General features: G+C 41.6%; 1 protein-coding gene across 1 annotated transcript in view; it reads right to left on the minus strand.

The window, feature by feature from the left end:
• ABCA13 (ATP binding cassette subfamily A member 13) overlaps nt 1–21,125 on the minus strand; it is a 424,450-nt gene that overhangs the window by 311,697 nt on the left and 91,628 nt on the right. Inside the window, 6 exon segments of the mRNA XM_032244250.1 lie at nt 1,052–1,173; nt 2,197–2,276; nt 3,338–3,501; nt 10,761–10,879; nt 17,032–17,141; nt 18,899–20,725. Coding sequence (XP_032100141.1) covers nt 1,052–1,173; nt 2,197–2,276; nt 3,338–3,501; nt 10,761–10,879; nt 17,032–17,141; nt 18,899–20,725 — 2,422 coding nt within the window.

The raw sequence follows: 21,125 nt of genomic DNA on the forward strand, positions 1-21,125 counted from the left end.
CTGCCCCCTGTTTGTTTTTTTTTTTTTTTTTTTGGCTCGTGCATGTTTAATAAGCTGAATTTGACATTTTTCCTTGAAGATAAATACTAAGTGCCTTATTATAAATAACTTGGTGACACTGTCATTTGAATTTTGGATTTCCAGCTTCTAATCTCTTTTTAAATTTAGATTAATTTATTAATTCTTCATCAGTCTACCCGTCAAGTTTGCAATAAGCCCCCAATTAACCAGAATTGACATGAAATTAAACCTGTGTTGGGGCCCAGTTGATGGTCAATTGCAACATTCACTTATGAGTCAGTTTCACGGTTACTACTTCTGGAAGGTTCTCTGTACAGGAAGGTAAAACCCCAACTAGAAGTACTGAAAGCTGTCTCAGGAAAGCTCCTGCTAGGGATCCAGGTGATACCTGCTGTAGACAACATGAAACGTCCCTGTTCCCCTTTTCAGAGATAAACCGTACTCCACGCGGCCAGTATGTGTTATGCATCCCTTGGTTTGTTGCAATAACTCTCTAATTGTTTTATCACATTTTGCAGCTTGGAGATGATAGAGCCTGCCATTACTCATTTGTTTTCACAGCGAGTCACTACAGTAGCACACAGTCAGACTGCGCCCAGTCACTCTCCAATCAGAGAAAGTCATAGTTGATTCTTAGATATTTTTAGCTGTTTTTGGTTTTGGGTATTTTGAGAATTTTGCAACACCTACTGAACCAAGCAGAAACACCCCCCCACACACACACCCACGTATCATACATCAGGGCTGGAAATCACCAGAATAAATAATTGCCAACTTTGTTATTTCTAACCCCACATAAAGAAAATATTATGGAATTTAAAACCCTAAGATTTTGGCATGGGACAATGACACCTTCTTTGCTTGTTCTCTTATTTCCTTTCTGCCTCCAGTTACATCATTCGTGCAGCAACCCACTTCACTAGACAAAGGAGAGGAAGGGAAGAGGAAGAAAGGACAACACGATGTCAGTAACTTCAGGCTAAGTAAGGCTCCTTTGCATGAGCAAAACAGACAAGAAGCAACACCGCACCTTGGAGTGGGAAACATTTGCTTCTAGAATGCTATGGATAGTCTCATCGGAGATGGGGATGGAAGAGCGAAGCTCTGCAGTCAAGCTGGTGATGTTCTTCATCAGATCTTTTACTTTTACGTCTGCAAAGTAAGGAAAATAAGAAAATTTTATAATAAATGTTTAAATAATTACTAACTGCTAAAACAAAATTTGACATTACAACCTAAGATAGTTTCTTTCACTCCATTCAGCCCACAAATCACTAAATAAAGTCACATCTTAAGCCCCCGGGAGTAACTTAAATAATTTCTACTACAGTAAACCAAAATGTCAAGTTCCATAAAATTTTCTGGTTACTGGTCTACTGTCACTAAGGCCTGTGTGTTTTAAGAATATTTATTTAGAAAGAGCTTCTTTTGGCCAGGTACAGTGGCTCACGCCTGTAATCCCAGCACTTTGGGAGGCCGAGGCAGGCAGATCATGAGGTCAGTAGTTCAAGACCAGCCTGACCAACATGGTGAAACCCTATCTCTACTAAAAACACAAAAAATTAGCTGGGTGTGGTGGCACGTGCCTGTAATCCCAGCTACTCAGAAGGTTGAGGAAGGAGAATTGCTTGAACAGGAGGCCAAGATCACACCACTGCACTCCCGCCTGGGTGACAGTGCAAGACTCCATCTCAAGAAAAAAAAAGAAAAAGAAAAGAAAGCTTATTCTTAGAGAGCAGTGACCAAGTGTTATAGGAAACTCACTTCTAGATATGCATCTATTCATCTCATTTTTTTAACAAGAGAGGGATCGTTTAAGGATTTGCCAGAATTCTTCAGACAGGCATGTTGATGCTATGAGAAGCTTCATGAATTGATAGATTGAACAGCCAAAAAACAGAGACACACAGACATCAATTGCTTGTCCAAGGAGGCAAGACCAGAGCAAAATCCAGACCACAGAAGCTTCTCTTTGTTCCCCTGCTTCAATATGGTACCCTAGGATTTCAGGACTTCCTTTATAAGTGCCAAATACATCAGACCAGCCAAGTTCTAAATGATTATGTATCACATATAGCATAAATTTTCTGTTGTATGTTTTATTTTAATAATATATTTGCATGAGAAACTAAATTTAATTTTTAATCAAGCAAACTTGGAAAACCACATACTTACTCTCAGTTACTGTGAAATTGCTTAGAAAAGTCATGATGGGATTCCCTGATGACCAAGTTTCCTCCAGGCTTTTGGCCAACCTAAAATGGCAGAAAATTAAAGCTAAATTAGGCAAGATAAACCATCAGAAACAATGTTGGAATAAATAACACTGCTTCAGCTCCCAGGAGATGGGCTGGATAACAAGATCGCATTTCCATAAAGTTCCTCCAACAATTAGACACACGTGTCTCCCGACACCATCTGTATGTGAATATCCATTAATACTGCCCACACTCCAATATTTCTTTCTCACAGCTCCTGCCAAGCGAGATGAACCAAGGGAATGAGGACGCCTAATAAATGGCTTTTCACAACTGTGAAAAGAATAGATAGGATACATCATGGAATGTATGAGAAATTAGGATAGCCAGGGTAGGAGGAACATCATCCTTTCAGGGAAAAAGTCATTTGCAGAATTCAAAGTTCCGCATTTCCCCTTCTGGCGCTTTGCACTTTTAGAACACTGAGACAAATTAATCAAACATGAAGGTAATTTGAAAAATATTTGCCTGCTCACACAGGGCTTTATTTATTTTGTTTGTTTGTTTGTTATTTATTTATTTATGAGACAGGCCCTTTACCTGTCAGCCAGGCTGGAGTGCAGTAGCACAATCACTGCTCACTGCAGCCTTGAACTCCTGGGGTCAAGCGATCCTCCTGCCTCAGCTTCCTATGTGTTTGCGACCACAAATGCACAGCACTGCATCCTACTAAATGTTTTTTGCTACTTCTATTTTTTAGAGACAGAGTCTTGCCATGTTGCCCAGCTTGGTCTCAAATTCCTAGCCTCAAGCTGTTCTCTCACCTCAGCCTCCCAGTGGATAGGATTACAGGCATTTGCCACCAAGCGTAGAGAGTTACATTTTTATATCAAATAACTTGATCGCCAATAAAGGTAGTCTTCTGATTAATACTGCTGTTCTATGTTACCACTCAAAAACTGTGATGGAAAACTTTGATGTTTGGAGAACACATATTAATATGTACATTAAGAGTATGTTGTGCAGACTACTATCTGAAATTCACATTTTAAAAGTGTTAGACATCTTCTGTATGAATGGAAGTTCTGGGGAGGGCATGAAAGAATATGAGAGCATACATGTGCAAGCGCTGCTGTATGGTCTCCAGCCTCAGCTGGCACGCACAGTCCTGCTCAGTGGCATTATCCAAGCTGCTCCTGAAGTTTTCCAAGGTGTTAGAAAGATTCTTGCTAAGACTTTCACAATTTAGCTGATTGGGCGAGGACCATATCTTTTCAATTTCCTGGAAAACATAGCAATGATATAGGTGAGAAACACACATACTTATTTCTATTACATGCATTGTAAGATTTCCGTTTATTCTTATTCGTCTCAGGAAACACAGAACACAAACAATTATGTCAGCCGTTTCTGTGCATTGCAGAGTAGTAGAAAGAGCCGTTGGCTGTGGAAATACAGAAGCCCAGATTTTACTCCTGGCTCTGCTGTTAGCCAGTCAGGCAAGACAGCATGTTCTTCAACATATAGCAGAGAACATGCAATTTTCCATGGCCTGGCTCCTAACTTCCTGAAGCTCTATTCCTAAGAAGACACACAACTCAATGGAGAAACACAAATAACTCAATGTAAAAAATGATCAAAGAACCTGAACACTTATCCCAAAAAGACATAACAACGGCAAGCAGGTAAAAGAAAAGGTGCTCAACTTCACTAATCACCAGTAAAATGCAAATTAACCACAATGAGATATTATCTCATACCTGTTAGAATGGCTATTATCAAAAAGACAAGAAATAACAAGTGTTGGTGGGGTGTGCAGGGAAGGGAACCCTTGTGCCCTGGTGCAAATGTAAATCAGTACAGCCATTATGGAAAACAGTATGAAAATTCCTCAAATATTAAAAATGGAACTACCATATGATCCAGAAATCCCACTTCTGGGTATAAATCCAAAGGAAATAAAATTATGTCCCAAAGAGATGTTTACATTATTCGTAACAGCCAAGATACAGAATCAGCCTAAATGTTTATAAAGAGATGAACAAATAAAGAAAATGTGACATTATATACAATAAAATATTATTCAGCCATAAAAAGAAGGAAATTATGCCATTGGCAGCAACACGGATGAACCCAGAAGGTATGTTAAGTGAAGTAAGTCAGCCACAGAAAGAAAACTACTGCACGATCTCATTTACATGTAGAGTTAAACTTTTTAAGAGTCAAACCCATAGAAACAAAGCATAGAATGGTGGTTATGCAGGATGAACATGGGAGGAATGCAGGTGGTGGTCAAAGGGTGTAAAGTTACAGTTAGGTAGAATGAAAACATCTAGAGAATTAATATACAGCATGAGAATTATAGTTGCCAATATTGTACATATTGGAAATCTGCTAAGAAAGTAGATTTTAGGTACTTTTAACACACACAACACACAAAGACAACTCTGAGAGGACAGGTATGTTCATTTGTTGTAGTAATCATTTCACTTTGTATATGTTTGTCAAATCATCATGTTGTACACTTAAAATATATACTATTAAAAATAAATATGAAAATATTAAAAATTAAAGAAAATTTAGGCTTTATAAAATTCACAGCCACAAACCCAATGATTAGAAATTGTATGTGGTTATTCATATGTGAAGTGAATAAAATCTGGATTTGCCCTGCTCTGAAGGTCAGCAGTGCAGCCTGGAAGACTCCTGTCCTCCCAACTGCAGGTGGAGAAACTCCTAAGACTCTGGGGAACATCTGGAAAGACCTCAGAAGTAGGTCCCCACTCTCTGCATCTACAGCCCCCACTAAGATTTCATGGACATCTTACCATTATCTTCCTAGAAACAATCAGTTTTTTAAAAAGACCAATCATTTTGCCAAAAAAAAAAAAAAAAACCCTTTTAGAATCATACCTATTAATTGAAAAAAATGCAAAACACTTACTATATGTGGAATTAAATAACAAATACAGGTAATTTAAAATTTAAAACAACCTGAAAAACAACACATACATATAAAATCTGTCTACAAAAATACACATAAATCTATACACATTCCTTAGACACAGCTATTTTACCATAAATCCTTTATTTTACATTATCAGAATTTATTTGCTTCATCACATTTTATTTATATTACCATATTCTTACTAATATGAGAAGCATAGGTCCAGGTGACACCAATTATGGGAAGGTATTATATGTAGGTCAACACTTAGATAATATTTCTGTCGAAATACAACTTTAAATATTTTTTTCAAAGTCACTGTCAGTTTCTCTTGCAAAGGAAAATCATGAATCATTCAAGTGACTGCAGGGAGCTAACAAATATATGTTCCAAGGAAAGTTAAATGTGAAGACTGCTGAAAAGTCAAGGTTGGGTGCTGAGCTCTGGCAGCTGCCCTGAGGTGAGGCCTCCGGCACAGCTGAGGTAGATTTAGTTGGGGGTGAAGACTTCTCAGGAACTGATGAACATTAACCCGTGATCAGAGCACTCAAGCCACTGTCACCACCACCTCAACCAAACCCCAGAATCTCACTGTGTGGGAGAACTAAACCAACCAATAGATTATTACAAAGCATGCAACTTTTTGACTCTAATTCAACTATTATTGTCATTCATTTTATATGTTTCTTTTTTTCCCAAGTGATTTGGGAGTGGAACTTGAACAGAAATCCTATAGGACTACTCATTCATTCATTCATTCAAAAAATATTTATGGAGCGCCTGCCAAATGCCAAGCCTAGGCTAGGTGCTGGACTGAGAGTTTTGTGAACATAGAAGACAAAACTCTTGCCTCCATGAGGTTCCCACTCCAGTGCAGGAACACTAGCAACAGACAGCTGTATGGGCAAACTGGTCGCATGTCACAAGGTGACCTGGAGGAAAATAAGGTGGGGGAGGGGGCAGTGCTGGAGGTACAAGAGGGAGGTGTACAACCCTCCTTAGCATCATCAGGGAAGCACACTGCAGGTGAGGGAGCAGATTGTGAAAAGATCCTGAGGTGGGTACAAAGGAGCCAGCTAGGTGGAGAAGAGAGTGCTGGGAAGGGCAGGTGGAGGGATGTGCCACCCAGACAGCAGTACCTAGCAGCGGCCTCTCTTAGAAATCTGACACGTATTCTAAATAAGACTGGAAGACACTGGGCACTGTCAGCAAAGGAATGACACGATCTGATGATGTTTTGGAAGGATCACTCTGGCAACTGCGTTGGGGATCGAGGCAAGGGGAGGAGGAAGGGAGAGCTGGCTTGGATCTGGGAGGTGCTGGGGAGGTGGTGGAACATGGCCAGATCATGGAAACATTTGGAAGGTAGAAGGGAGAGTTTTCTAACAGAAAAAAATAAAAAAGACTAAACAAGTATGCCAAGGTTATTGTCCCTGGCATTGGAGGGACAGAACACCAGGGAAGGGAAAAATTACACAGAAAGACGAAAAGGTTTTTTTTTTTTTTTTTTTTTTCAGATGAGTACAGTTGAGGGGCCTGTTTGACATCTGAGCGGGGACACAACTTAACACATGAGGATGAAGGTCAGGGGAAGTGTTGGCTGGAGAAGGAAATTTGGGAGTTGTCAGGAAGTAGTTAAGATTTCTAGGTTGCAAAGGAATCTGGATAAGATTTCCTAGCATGTGAGCATAGACTGAGAAGAGAAAAGGCCTGGAGACAGCCTGGGTCCTTCTGCCACATAGAGGAGCCAGGCGTGGAGATAGAGACAGTTGGCCGAGGATGCAGGAGGAGACCAGGGAAGGTCGCAGGAGCTGAGTGACGTGGGGATAGGCGTGGATGAGTCTGTGTCAATGCCAGGCTGAGACGCCACAGGTGAGGAGTAAGACTCCGCATGTGGAGGTTGAGGGGCTGGGCAGTTGGAGGGTGTCTGCTGTCTTTGTTAGCCACACCAGGCCAATCTGGTTCAACTTTTACATAACAAAGTTGTGAGTTATTTTTCAGTTGCCATGGACCCTTGGATCACATAACCCCAGCATGCCCCAATGAACCAGTGTGCAACCACAGAGGGAGGCCGAGTGCTCAGACTGAATTAAGAAGCGGACACTGCATGGCAGGATCCAGGATCCAACTGGACTGAGCTCTGACATCACCCACGGCAGGATCCGGTCAATCAGATCCTCATTACACTGTTTATAAAGCCTCACCCAGTCCCCAGCTTCGAGGCACTACTTTGGGAACCATCCCTGGTGTTCTCCTTACTCGTTACAAGTAATAAAATCCCATTACTAAATCCTCCTTGGTTGTGGTCATTGGGTTGGTACCCGCCAAGCAACGGAACCCATGTATTGTGTGGGTAACACCTGAAGGGGTCTCACAGGGAGTGGTCAGCTCAAGCCAGTCTCTCCATTTTCTGTCATGTGGCAGGACTCAAGGGTACACACTTCTTTCTTCACTTAAGTTTCCGCTGCCTGCTCTATCGGAGGAGACACCGCCCTCCTCCAGCCTTTCCCTCATGTGCACAGACCGCAATTATTGTCTGAATGTAGCCACAGCAAAGCAGAAAGGAAAAGGAAAAGGATGGCAGCAAACTCAGGCAGAGCATCTGCAAGGCAGAGAGATGCCTAGCTCCAGTCTCAAAACTCCAGGCTATATTTACATTTCTAATAACAGTCATAGAAGCCCTTGGACTTTCACACTCTGCTTTTTTTTTTTCTGAGCATGAAGCTCTAATCTTCCCCAGTTCTTTCACCAAGCATTTCACAGGCTCGATATTCTCTTTCCTCCAAAGAGATCCCTTTTTGTAGCACACCAATGCACAGATACAACTAGGTCAGAACAATAGGCATAAGCGAGTATTCCCTTAGAGGCCAACTCACTCCTGAGAACATAGATCGAATTAAACCCATTGCACGGGGGCTCTGCCATGGAGTATTCCCTCATAGCAAAAAACGTCTAGTTCATAATTTGTAACTGCATGCAAATTAATTTTCATTCAACGCATTTATAATATTCCTGCTGTGAATGTTATGCTTAAATTTAACAAAATAATAATTTTGACATAGAGGGGATTATAAAGTAGAAAAGTGCACTTTCTACCCCAGTAGGAAGGACTGCTAGAAGAAAAATTCCAAATTTCTTCAGCACAGGTGTTCCAGGCTCCAGGTAAGGAGAAACATCGAGCACAAAGGTAGAGATTGACATTTAGCAGCCTATACTGTTGGAACTGGGTAAAAGCACCCCATGGAAAAGGCAGCACCTATCAGACTCTTCTTCTATGGCTAGATCAGGCCTGGAATCAATAAACAGTGGATAAGTGTACGCAGGCAGACCCAAAGGTCTAGATCTGGAGAGGCAGTAGGAAGCCCCCACCCAACCTGAAATTCCACCTGCATTCTCCAACTTGGTGTATCCCAGGAGAGACAGTGGGCACTTGCTGTCATTTTTGAAATTTAATTTCTGCTGCCCATTCATCTCCTTATTACCACTTTCTACTGTTTGGAACAAAGAGTGTGGAAGAGGGTAAGGAGTTGACAGCCCTGAACTTTTGTCATGTCAATTCAATCAGCTAAAACGTTCTCTTTCAATGGTTATTCCATGTTGCTACTGCGAAAACTGTATGTTAAAATATTTATTTTACATACATACATAGATATTGAAAACGAGCAAATGCCATGGTGCTCTTTGCCTACCTGTTGGGCACTTCATATCCCACAGCCTGAAAAAGATTTGTATTTATAAAAGTCTCACATACTTGAAGCCCTGGAACCACAGACCCATCCTAAAAGCTTTGCATCTTGAGATAAGCAACATACTATTTTTGTCATTAAAGACAGGCACTTCTGCTTTTTATCAAAAGTAACTCAACTGTTACCAGACAGACTTGTCGACAATCACATAACAATGTGAACTATAAATACGGTCTTTGAGTCTACTGCTTTAAAAGCTGGAGTCTCTTGACTATTCTATTATTATAACCTTCACTCAGCACTAAAAAATTTTCTGCAAGGGGCTGGGCACAGTTGTTCATGCCTGTAATCCCAGCACTTTGGGAGACTGAGGCGGGCGGATCATGATTTCAGGAGTTTGAGACCAGCCTGGCCAATATAGTGAAGCCCCATCTCTATTAAAAATACAAAAAATTATCAGGGCATGGTGGCGGGCACCTGTAATCCCAGCTACTCGGGAGGCCAAGGCAGGATAATTGCTTAAACCCAGGAGCAGAGGTTGCAATGAGCTGAGACTGCACCATTGCACTCCAGCCCGGGCAACAGTGCGAGACTCCATCTCAAAAAAAAAAAAAAAAATTGTCTGTGAGGCTTTTTTTTTTTTCTGTATCCGCATTTAATACCTGAAAAAGATCTGCACAGCCTGGAAATAAGAATTTGATGTTCTAAATAAATCCATATGAGTATGACAAACTATTGGGGCTGTAAAGTCAGTCATCACTAGGGACTGCTCAGGGCTTTCAGCTGACATGCATCATTCCTCCAACGGCCACAAGACATTGACTAGGGATCAGCAGCTCTCACTCCTTCCTGACACTTCTCCAAGGCATGGCATTCTACACCCTTGCCATGCTGTGGGAGTCTGGCATGACTATCTCTCATCTCTCTCAGGCATCATCGGTTTCTGTGCTTTCTGTGATAATCCCATGCTTACAGACATACGCATCACAAAAGCAAGAAACAACATTCAGAACCAGACCTAGAAGAAACACAGGTCTTTGCTGCATTATTGGAAAGACACCATTGTCCAAGCTGCTGAGGGAGATCAGGCCTGTCCATGGGCCCAGGGGTGTTTAATTCCAGGATAAAGGAGTGGGCTTCAAATAAGAGTCACATTCTCTGACTCAGCTGTAGTTAGAGACTCTGCATGGGAGCCTACTGGGCATGTGTCCAATTTAACAAAAAGAAAACTGCTATGCTGGCTCCCACTTAGCCATCAATTTTTGGTACTAGCCAGTGTATTCAATTAGTTAGAGCCAGTGCTGGGCTGGTAAATATTTAGAAACTAACACTCCAGAAAAAAAAAAAAATCTGATTTGTAGCATTTGCCAATTTCCATGGTGCAAATGCTCCCACATAGCCTAGTTCAACTTGCCACCATAACATGGCTAAACATAGAGCTGGGAAGGGCTGCACTTAGCACAAGACCACATGGTATTTCCACCATGTGGATACAACAGGAGCAAATCATCGCAGGAAGACAGATAACAGTAAAACATACTAAAATAAATAGGAAGTGATGAATCCTGCGTAATTACTGCTGTGTTTCTAACATGATTTATTTCATCATAAGTTTATATAATTTATTTATAACGATGATATCTATGTTTTAACAACCAGCTTGCAAAATTCCTGAAAATTTATCAATCAACTCTCACAACACAGTGCCACTCAACCCCAGCACACCACCGGGAGAGGCCAAGAGGGAGGAATGAGCTGTCATTCTGCACCCCCAACTTCCAACAAGACTGTGTGTGACACCATTGCTGTGGTTATAAGAACAAAGCCGCAAGCTTTCAATAACTTGACTGCCTTGTAAGGACTAATAGTGATGAACGTGAAATTCTCTGAAATATAAAAGGCACAAACCTGGAAATGGCCCTGCGCCAAAGTGACTCCTTGTATGGCAGATAAAATGAGACGCCTTATCCCACCTTGCTTGCAGCTCAGAGTAGCACACAAAATGTCCTTGGTCCAGGAAGGGTTTTCTGCCAGAGGAAACACACAGAGAAGTAATTAGCAGACAGGCCTCTCCTGAACTAGCTACTCTCACAAGATCACATTTTAAAGATTCAAAATGATACAAATTCTTAAACATTTCTTAAATCATCAAGATGAACATTCAGATGATGAGGGCAAAGCTGTGCCTGAGTTCCAAATTTAATAAAATAAAGATTTTGTTTTTCTAGGCCTAATTGATTTTGTAGAAATTAATTTCCTCTACCTCCCCACTGGCTCCTTTCCTTGTATCCCCTATAGGTGGGGTACCCATTCACCCCAGTTTGCCCAGGACAGACTTGCTTTCCACCTACTGTTCTTAGGTGGTTATGAACAGTGCCCCAGTTTGAAGGATGAATAGTACACTGTTTATCTGTGGTCTTCTCCATGCCCCACACCTCTCAAGTCACTTCCTGGAAGTCAGTCATGACTCTCCTCTCCCTGGTCCTCACAGCCAACCAACCTTCCCATCTGCTCAGCGTGACCTCCCCAATGGCTCTCCATCCGTGCCTCTGTCCAGCACCCACAGATCACGCCCAGGAAACTGCTGTGCTCTTAACAGTCCCACTCCACCTCACCCTTCCAATCTGCCTTATGCTCTGGGCCACCAGGCTCTTCCTCAAAGGAGATCCCCCATTACAGAAATCTGACCAAAGGCTACATGCTGCTTCCAAATTCTTTCCACAGCCTCAGGTGCCTCCACCTCTCTGCATTCATGCCCTGTAACCCTCCTGTCTCCTCAAGGCCATCAGATACAAGGCACCACTTCTCTCTTCCTGAACCTACCTATCTTTTAGAGCTCTGCCTCCACACACCCACCTTTCCCAGGCTGAGCAGAGTCCCTCTGCTTCCTGCTGCGCAGATGCCTGTGTGCTCACCTCCCTACGTGGTTGCCCACTGCCGAATAAATCCATCTGCACAAGACCCGCCATGAGGGACTTTTCTTATTACTGCCTTCCTGTCATTGTGCACCTAGCACAGGGCTTTGTACCTCCTAGATGCTTGTTCATGACAAAAAATAAAATACATTTTTATAAGAAATAAAATATTTTTTAATTAGAAAAAAATGTTATCCTGACTCTTAAATTGTTTCTCAAAAGTCCTTTAGAAAAACATTTCTGGCATATTACTAAGTGAAAGAAGCCCATCTGCAAAGGCTACATATTATATAATTTCAACTACATATTAAATCATGATGTACTGGAAAAGACAAAACTGTGGAAACAGTGAAAAGATCAGTGGTGGCCAGGGGCTAGAGGGGAGGGAGGGATGAATGGGCAAAGCACAGAGGGTTTTTCAGGCAGTAAAACCCTATGTGTGATACTATAACGGTGAATACATGTCATTACATGCTTGTCATAGCCCATAGAATGCACAACACCAAGAAAGAACCCCATACTGTGGACTCAGAATGATGCTGTGTCAGTGTGGGTTCATCAATTATAACAAATGTGCCACTCTGTGGGGAATATTGATCATAAGGGAAGCTATGGTGGGGAAGGGATTATGTGGGAAATCCCTGCACCTTCCATTCAAGGTTGCTCTGAATGTAAAACTACTGTAAAATATAAAATGTATTAATTAATAAAACAGTTTTCAGTCATGTAAAATGCGGAGTAGATACCATATACCCATAGTCGTGCAACCCACCTGGAAGCCTTATTTGTTTTTCTTTGCTCATTAATCTCCTTTTACCAATTTTGAAGATAAGTACCTTTATTATAGAAAATGTAAAATGTTTCTCTTAGGTAATCTCTTATTAAAATTTGAAATGAAGGTAGTGAAGTGTTGTTAAACACGACAGCACTTATCTTTAAGCATAAATGTATCCTCTGCTTTGGGGAAGACACGATAATGTATTATAAGTTACGATGTTCAAACCTAAAAGAGCAGAGGATGCACCCTGAAAAAGCTGACATAACATGTAGCATTAGGCAAGCTGTGAGCTGTGTCGGCCCCTTGCTTCCTCAATGTAAAATGACAACGTGGAGTAGACAGTGACCGTGCCCAGCATTCCTGCAAGGTTAGGTCAGGGATGATATGATCATGGGACATAGCTCTGGGCTGTCAGGCCATCTGGTCTCCATCTGTCTCACAGCTGACACGTCTTGAGGCCTGCTCTCAAAGGCACCCCCCTCAAGGACACTTGACCACTGTCTTCACACTAACAAGAGCTGGTTTTGAGCCTTGGCTCCTCTAACTTCCCCAGGTACCCTTTCTCCACCTCTCACTGCCTCTTCAGATCCCTGGCTCCAGCCCTTCCTACCTGCTATGGCCCCTCTGTGTGACTCTGAGGACATTTTCAGACCCACTCAGGCTTTCCAGGTCTGTCAGCACTCTGAGAACTCCTTCCCTTTCCTCCTTCCAGCCCCATGGACCCCCTCGGGTCTCTTCAACTGAAAATGGGCTCTGACTTCTTCACTCTGAAACCCTGGGAAACTCCCTCACTCTCTGGGCCTCAATTCGTCACTTAGGGAAACTAGAAGATTAAAGTAGCTGCCCACTGAGGTTCCTTCTGCTGCATGAACTCTCCTGCAATTGTGCTTGGTATTCTTTAAAGCATTAGATCAGGAGGAAAAAAAAAGGGACAACTTTCCTCCTGGAGATACGGAACTCAACTCTGTGACATGCCAAAAATCTAGAGCATTTTCAACAACAAAAATAATAACAGATCTGACTGTTCTTCCCTTCATATGGCAGGAGGGGAGGAGCTATTTGCTCATTTTGGTCAATTCCACCCCACCCCTCCAGCTTTATGGGATCTGTCACTGCCCTCCAATTCTACAGGATGGAGTAACAGTTCAATAAGGACAGTGGGGTAGCAGTTTAAATGTTAGTTGTGCTTGCGTTTCCTCGAAATGAAATATAAAAATTAAAAATTAATTTTCTGTTACTAATGTGATCTCAAGTATGCTATATTAATTTAGCAGCTGCCATACGGAATCGCAAAATAAATATAAATTCATGCATTAATGAATGTTTAATTCATTTAAAAACCATTACGTTAGCTGACTGTGAAATGTCAAAATAATTATGTCTTCAAACATAGCTAAATTCAATGTGCCAGATAGGCATTCAAGAACAAGGAAGAAGTTTGGTTTGACTTTTGCCTGAGCACACTTCCACATGCTGAAATCATGTACTGACCATCCTAATTTATACTCACACTGTTAATGCTTTACTGCTTTCTATCTGACAACACAAAGCAATATTCCTAATCACCAATGTTCATAACATCGAATTGGAAATACAGATTATCTTAAAAGAAAAAAACTCATGCAAAACCCCTACACAGCAGCTGGGGTTTCATTTTTAAATCAGGCTTGTCCCACTTCTTCCTCTGTTTCTTACTCCTTTTCCATGTTTCTTAGGCCAAATGAGCAATCAATTCTTTGGTTCAAATAACCATTTGTATTACAAAAAGGAGGTGAGTGAGCAGACTAGAGCTAACCCTGTGATAGACAGTTCCTAAATTACCAATTTTTACTTATACACTAGCTTTGTAAGCTGAGAAGTAGTTTTCCCAGTGGTGTGCGGGGAGATGCATCTTCAATTTGCAGGGCTGGGAAACTAGCATGTGCAGGGAGTCTCCTAAGGGCAAGGCCCCATGGAAGTGACTCATTTTATTTAATCCTCTCAAATAGGTTAAAATAGGGGTTACCCCATTTTTTGTTCAAGGCTCACAGAGATTCAGTAATTACCCCATGTCACTCAGTGTGAATCGAGAAACTCAGCCTGTTCAATATCAAAGTGCCTGCTTCTTCGATTACACCACTTCTCACGACATCACTTGTGGTAACAGTCGTGTTTGACTCTGCCCTTGAAGACATCTGGGGCAATAAAGCCTTACCAGACATGACGGTGCATAACCCTCAGTGGCCCATCACAATAGCAAGGAGACAGCCTGCAGACCACGACCCCCAGCACACTAGCCTGAAGCCCATCAGCGGTTGTGTAGAAGAACTCAAGCAGTGACAAGTGCCCAACCCGGTGCCAGCCCTCATGCATTGACCTATCCAGTCCTTCTACACATATTGATTGAATGCCTATGTCTATGTCAGGATGTTTTCTAAACCCTGGGGAGATGTAACAGTAAACATGGCAGACACACATTCTCACCATGCAAGTCTCACCTGAAATGTCCCCACCCAGAGTTGCACCCCCAAGGCCTTCTCTTCTCCACCCCTCACTCTCACCCTCCTGGCAATACTTAAGCTTCTTTCTAGCACTTACCAGTATCAGAATTTATCTTCTTTGAGTTGCTTTTGAAAAGTAAATTTGACATGCTGGTTCTGCCCAAGGCTCACTTCTCCTCCATTTTGCTCCCCAATAGATGCTGGTCCATACTCCTGCCTCACAGACTCAGTGGCCCACACCCACCAGTTAACCATCCCGGGGCCAGTGGCCCTTCCTCTCTGACAGTGGATGTTGGGAGTACGTCCACTGTGCCCCCTCCTTGGTAAACCAAAGTCTTCTCTCTACAACATCCACCCCAGGCCCCCAAGGTTTGCTCAGTCGTACAAAATAGGCCCAGAGCTTGCCGACAGCCCAGTACCTCTCACTGCTGAGCACTCCCACATGAATAGATTTCACATTTTGGAATTCTCGTGAACCATGACATAAGTATAGAAGGGCTCCTGGCATTTATTCATTCATTCAACAAATATCCACCCGCATCTCCCATGTTCTAATCCCCATGTGCCAGGTCTACAGTGATCAATAGACAGGCACAGTCTTCAGGTCCTCACGCTGTAGAAGAGACACATGTTCATCATCAGGACAGCACACAGTGGTAAGAGCCATAACAGTGGGCTAAGGCCATGTGAGCCCAGGCAGAGTAGGTCAAGGAAAACTTTCCAGAGGAAACAACACTTAATCTACAATCATAATATAACAACCTGCTAGTAATCTAAATAAAAATAATCCAAGAGTAAATCAGAAGGTAGAAGAACGAACATGTGGATCAGATGAGCCAAGGGGCAGGGAGTCCGGGGCCAGCCACAGTGGAGCTCACACAGGATCTGGAGGTAAGCCCCACTCAGATGATCTCTCACTTTTCTCCTTTCCTCTTGCTCTGATCAGAGCCACCCTTGGCTTCCCCATTTCTCCTCGCTGCCCCTCCTCTTCTGGGATTGGATTCATCTTGCCAAAACCCACTGCCATCAGCTAAGTTGGAGCACTCAGGCCTGAAAGCCCACTGAGAGGGCTCTGGGCAGCCCTGCTCAGGAGATTGGGCCAGAGGAGCAACTCTGTGCACCTGTGAATTACTTAAACAAATGTGGTCTATTCCATGGACTCAAGTGTGCTCTGAAATCTAATGCTCACATTTTCAGAAAAGCCCTAGGATCACCTAGTAACCCTCTAAGGCGGCTCATGGGACTCTCCTTCAGCAGTGGCATTAAAAGGAGTTGCACTGAAATGTGCAGGAATGGATTTGGCAAGTATCATCTCAGCAGATGAATTAATCCATTTACAATATAGTCCCCATGGCTGGACACTATGTTGAGTGTTATGGAGACACAGAATTTAACAAGAGACTGATCCTGTTCCCAGTGAGCTTACAGACTGCAGCAGGAAAAGGAGATACAAAAAACTATGATACAAGCAGTAAGTGCCACGGCTGCAGGGCATTCAGTGCTGCAGGGACTACACAGCACCCATCAAGAAATGCACACAGAAGTTAATGACACAGTTTCTATCTTCAAAAAACATTGACTGTAGCAGAGGGAGGAGATGTAAGAAAGAAGAAAGTACCGTACTGCATGTGATTAGTCTCCTCAAGGTCTTTGCCAGAAAAGGAGATAGGGGAACACTTCTGGACAAGATATGCCCAGCTTTAGGCTACAAAGTATGGCTGCAGTTTAGGTCAAGGAGACAAGAAGTACATTCCATGAGCAAAGACACAGAGACCAGAAAACCCAGCAAAGGGGCAGGAAGGGGCTGTTCAATTTGGCTGGAGCCAAGACCCAGGGGTGGGAATGAGGTTGGGAGGGGCAGATCCCTCAAGGCCTAGTAGCCAGCCTAAGAAAGCTGTGTTTTGTTCTAAAAGAAGCTCAAGTGCAGTATGCTCATCTCTCTGATACCTGAGATCCGAAAACTGGCACAGGGCAATTGTGGAGCACTTGTTATATGAGCAGCCCACCTGCAACAATGGTGAGCACACGCACGACCATCATCTTCACTTTCTGCAGCATCTCCATGGCTTCTGAGGGCTTCACAGGCTGCTGGAAAACTTTACACATCTCAAAAACACTTAGAAAAAAAATGCATAATGGCATGAAAGGGTAAAAATGTGCAACCCATGTGCATTTATACAGTGTAGGCTAAGTCATAACACACATATAAGAACCGTCCTCTCTGCATAATCATATTTTCTTCATTAGGAACATTAAAAAACACAGATAACACAGTCTGGACCTTCAGAAAACTTTAAGTCTCCTGAATTAGTTCAAAGCATCAATTTTGTGGCCAGTAAGCTTAATGTTTGCTTTTCTTTCTTATTTTGATCCATTCTTTTGAAATGCAAAGGTAAAGGTTGAAAGGGTGTCAAAACATGACAGTATGCAGAGCTAACGTGTAAACTCTCTCTGTGGATTTTTTTTTTTTTTGAGACAGAGTTTCGGAGTTTCGCTCTTGTTACCCAGGCTGGAGGGCAATGGCACGATCTCGGATCACCGCAACCTCTGCCTCCTGGGTTCAGCAATTCTCCTGCCTCAGCCTCCCGAGTAGCTGGGACTACAGGTGCACACCACCATGCCCAGCTAATTTTTGTATTTTTTTTTTTAGTAGAGACGGGGTTTCACCTTGTTGACCAGGATGGTCTCGATCTCTTGACCTCCTGATCCACCCACCTTGACCTCCCAAGTGCTGAGATTATAGGCGTGAGCCACCATGCCCGGCCTATAACTGAAAAATTTCAAATAAAATCTGAGATTGGTGGAGAATGGGATTGCCAGGACCACCGCACCTCAAAAGAAAATTCAGAGCAGAGCACTAAAGTCAAGCACGGTATAGTTGGGGGATCAGAGCCCTAAAGTCAAACAGAATATAGTTTGGGATCAGAACCAAGGGGGAGATGAGGCAGGATGCTCTGAAAACTAGCAGTCAAATTCCAAGGTAGCAATAGTTACTTGTGCCAACAGCTACCTGTTTCACCAAGTAAAGACATCTTTCCAACTCATGAAACGTGATTGGATTCAAGACATAGCTCTGTAGTAACAGAACCAATGGAAAGTAAGTCAGCTTGCCTGGCAAAGGAACCAGGTTGACATGGCATCTCCAAGCTCCATGTGACACTCAGAGGGAGGCAGGGAGAAACAGAGACCAGGGACCACCCTAACAGTATTGTCACCCACAGAAAGGCTAGGTAGGGACAGTTGCAGCATCTCAAGGACTCTGCACACCAAGAGGCACAGGGTCTCCAACTTAAGGCAACAGACTGCTTCCAGGGCATGACAGCTAGCAAGACTGGAGCTTTTAAGAACAGGTTTCCATTGACAACATTCAGGGATGGGAGGGCTTGGAAGTGGATCAACCAAGTGAGGTCTAGCAGAATGGAAAGAGGGTAGAAGCCAGCAGCTGCCTGGCCCTTTCCTGTGGTTAGCTACAACTGGAAGCATAATATTCTGTGAAACAAGCAGCTTCGTGTTCCTGCATATACACTGAATCATAGGACCCTTGGCTGCCAGAGGAAATGAATAGAAAACTTGTTTATACAGCTAGTCTTGGGACAAGTGAATAGAATTAAGAGGTTTTTACTTCTGAGAATAAAATAACTTACTCCTAAAATATTTTTGAATAAATTCTAATTATATTTGAATGTCAAATAATGAGTCAAATTGTGATAAGAATGACTGGACCTGAATTGCTCAATGTTGAAGCCAACTTCAGAGTGTAAAGAAAGTTGAAGTCAAGAACTACTTACACTTGTTCAATGTAATTCCTGCATGGTTCTACTTTATAGTTACTGCAGTAGGAAAAAAAACAAAGTGAATTAGACTTTTTATTACCTTTGGTCTGTCAGTGGGATTTGCTGCCAGTATTTAGTCAATACAAATAATCCTCTCAGGTATTTCTCAAAACAGGAAAGTGGTTTGAAACTATAAGGAAAGTCAATCATCTTTTTCTTGGTTCTCTCTTCTTTTTCTGCTGTGACATTCTTTCCGGTGGTTGTTTTAATAAAAATCTCAAAAAGTGGCTGAAACAAAGTTCTCGTGGAAGTTGTCCATTCAGAGTTGTTTAACACAAGTCCTCTCCTCCAGAGACCTATTCTACTTAAAACATTATGGATTGCTTTTTCAAGTTGATGATGAGTTATATTCTGAATCAAAGGTTTATCAAAATATAAACTTTTACTCAAATCACCTTGACAGTCACTTTTAATTTCACTGGAGGCCTCTAATACTGTTTCTATGGTTTTCAAAAGGTTATTTGGATGCTGAGTAAATGTCATCAACAGATTAGAAATGTTCCAATTATCCTTCTTTAAGTTTTTCCAAAGAGCTTCTAAGGTAAGACTGATCACCATTTTCAAGCAAGACCCTATTTCTGTACTGTTTTGTGATAATATTTCATCCAAAAAAGGGATCACTTCATGAATTATTTCCCATTTCATATCTTGAGGGCCACTATGAGTAGAAATTGGATTCGAGTACAAGAAGTCCATTTGGTTGGTGAAGTTATTTATAGGAACTAAGCAACCCAGAATTTCTTCTATTAAGTTGATAGAATCCAAAGAAAATGTTTGAGTCTCATTGTTAAATGCTACCACAAGACTCTTCACATCTTCCAAGTTGACTTTCACAGTTATTAAAAATTCAGCAATTTCTTCCAAAATATCAGAAAGGTCCTTAGACTGGTTCATATATGAGAGTATGCTAGGTGACATACTGAAAATATCAGAGTTCGGTGATATATTAGGTTTGACCCCAATCATTTCAAAGGCCAAGTCAAGAAATGGCACCAACAAATCTTGTATCTTTTCAAATGTGAAATGATCAATTTTTTTCAAAGTAGCTACTTCTTTCACAAGATGTTGAACACTTTGTTGCATGATGAAATAGAGAGCGTCAAAGAATGTCATCATGTCCGTGGTATTGGAGATAAAATGACTTTTAAAAACTGTGGCCATCCTCCCCGAAACTTTCTTGGCCAGCTTAAGAAGTTTCACAATGGAGTCCACTGATGTGGCATGATCTCTCAGGTCAGCACTGTCATTCAACAGCATGACCAGAGTCCCAGACATTTCTAAGAGGGGTTCTGGGACACGACTTTCTTCACCAGCTCTTGAAATAGCACCAAGTAATCTCTTAGTAATTTCTAATGTTGCTCTGTTTCTTAAAGGGAATGAATTATTTATAAAGAAAAGCAAATCCGTTAGATTAGCAAGTATAACTTCTTGGAGGGTAGGATAAAAGGCATAGAAGTCCTTATTAGGAGAGTTTAGAATTGTATCCAGAAGTCTTGCCATCTCTGTTGAACATTCTCTTACAAGGTGAAGAGCTGACTTAAGATCTTGATTGAGTCTGAACAGGTCCTCAGACTTATTCATGTGGAAAAACAACTGACTCATCACTGTGAAAAAGTCTATATTATTTTCAATCTTATTTTTAATTGAAGTTTCCCTGAGAAGGGTATTAAATAAATGTTGCATAAACTTCAGTCCTTGATGACTATCAAAATAAAATTCTCCATTGTCTAATATAAATGAACTTTTTATTAGGTGATATATAGTCTCCTTTAAACTTGAAAAAGTGTTCATCAATCTGTCTTCTTTCATCAGGGTAAGAAATTGATCCAGTTTCAGAATTTCTAGAATTTTATCTCTGGGGACAAAACTGTAAATATATATATATATACTCTTTTAATTTTATGTTTAATACATCAGCAGTGGAAATATTAAAGTATATAGTGATTTTTATAATTTTATTTATTTTATAATAGCATCATGAGAGGATAATACTGAGCAAAAGATGACATGCTAAAATAATTTCAGATGAAACTCAGTATTTTGTTCCCAAATAATGAAAAGGGTGAAGAATTTCATGAACAAATTCTATTAGTTTTTTGAATGTAGCAACTTAAAAAGCCACATACTTTTACTTACGAAAAGGTTAAAATGGCTTTTACTTAGGAAAAAAGGTAAAATGACTAGAAAGTAATTTTTGATGTAAGAAATAAGTCTCTGAAAAATGGTTAGCATATTTATATTTTTCTGAGCTTTAGAAGTACTAGGAA

This window comes from Sapajus apella, unplaced genomic scaffold (assembly GCF_009761245.1).
Source record: "Sapajus apella isolate SASKATOON/1434 unplaced genomic scaffold, GSC_monkey_1.0 scaffold54, whole genome shotgun sequence".
Classification (NCBI taxonomy): Eukaryota; Metazoa; Chordata; class Mammalia; order Primates; family Cebidae; genus Sapajus; species Sapajus apella.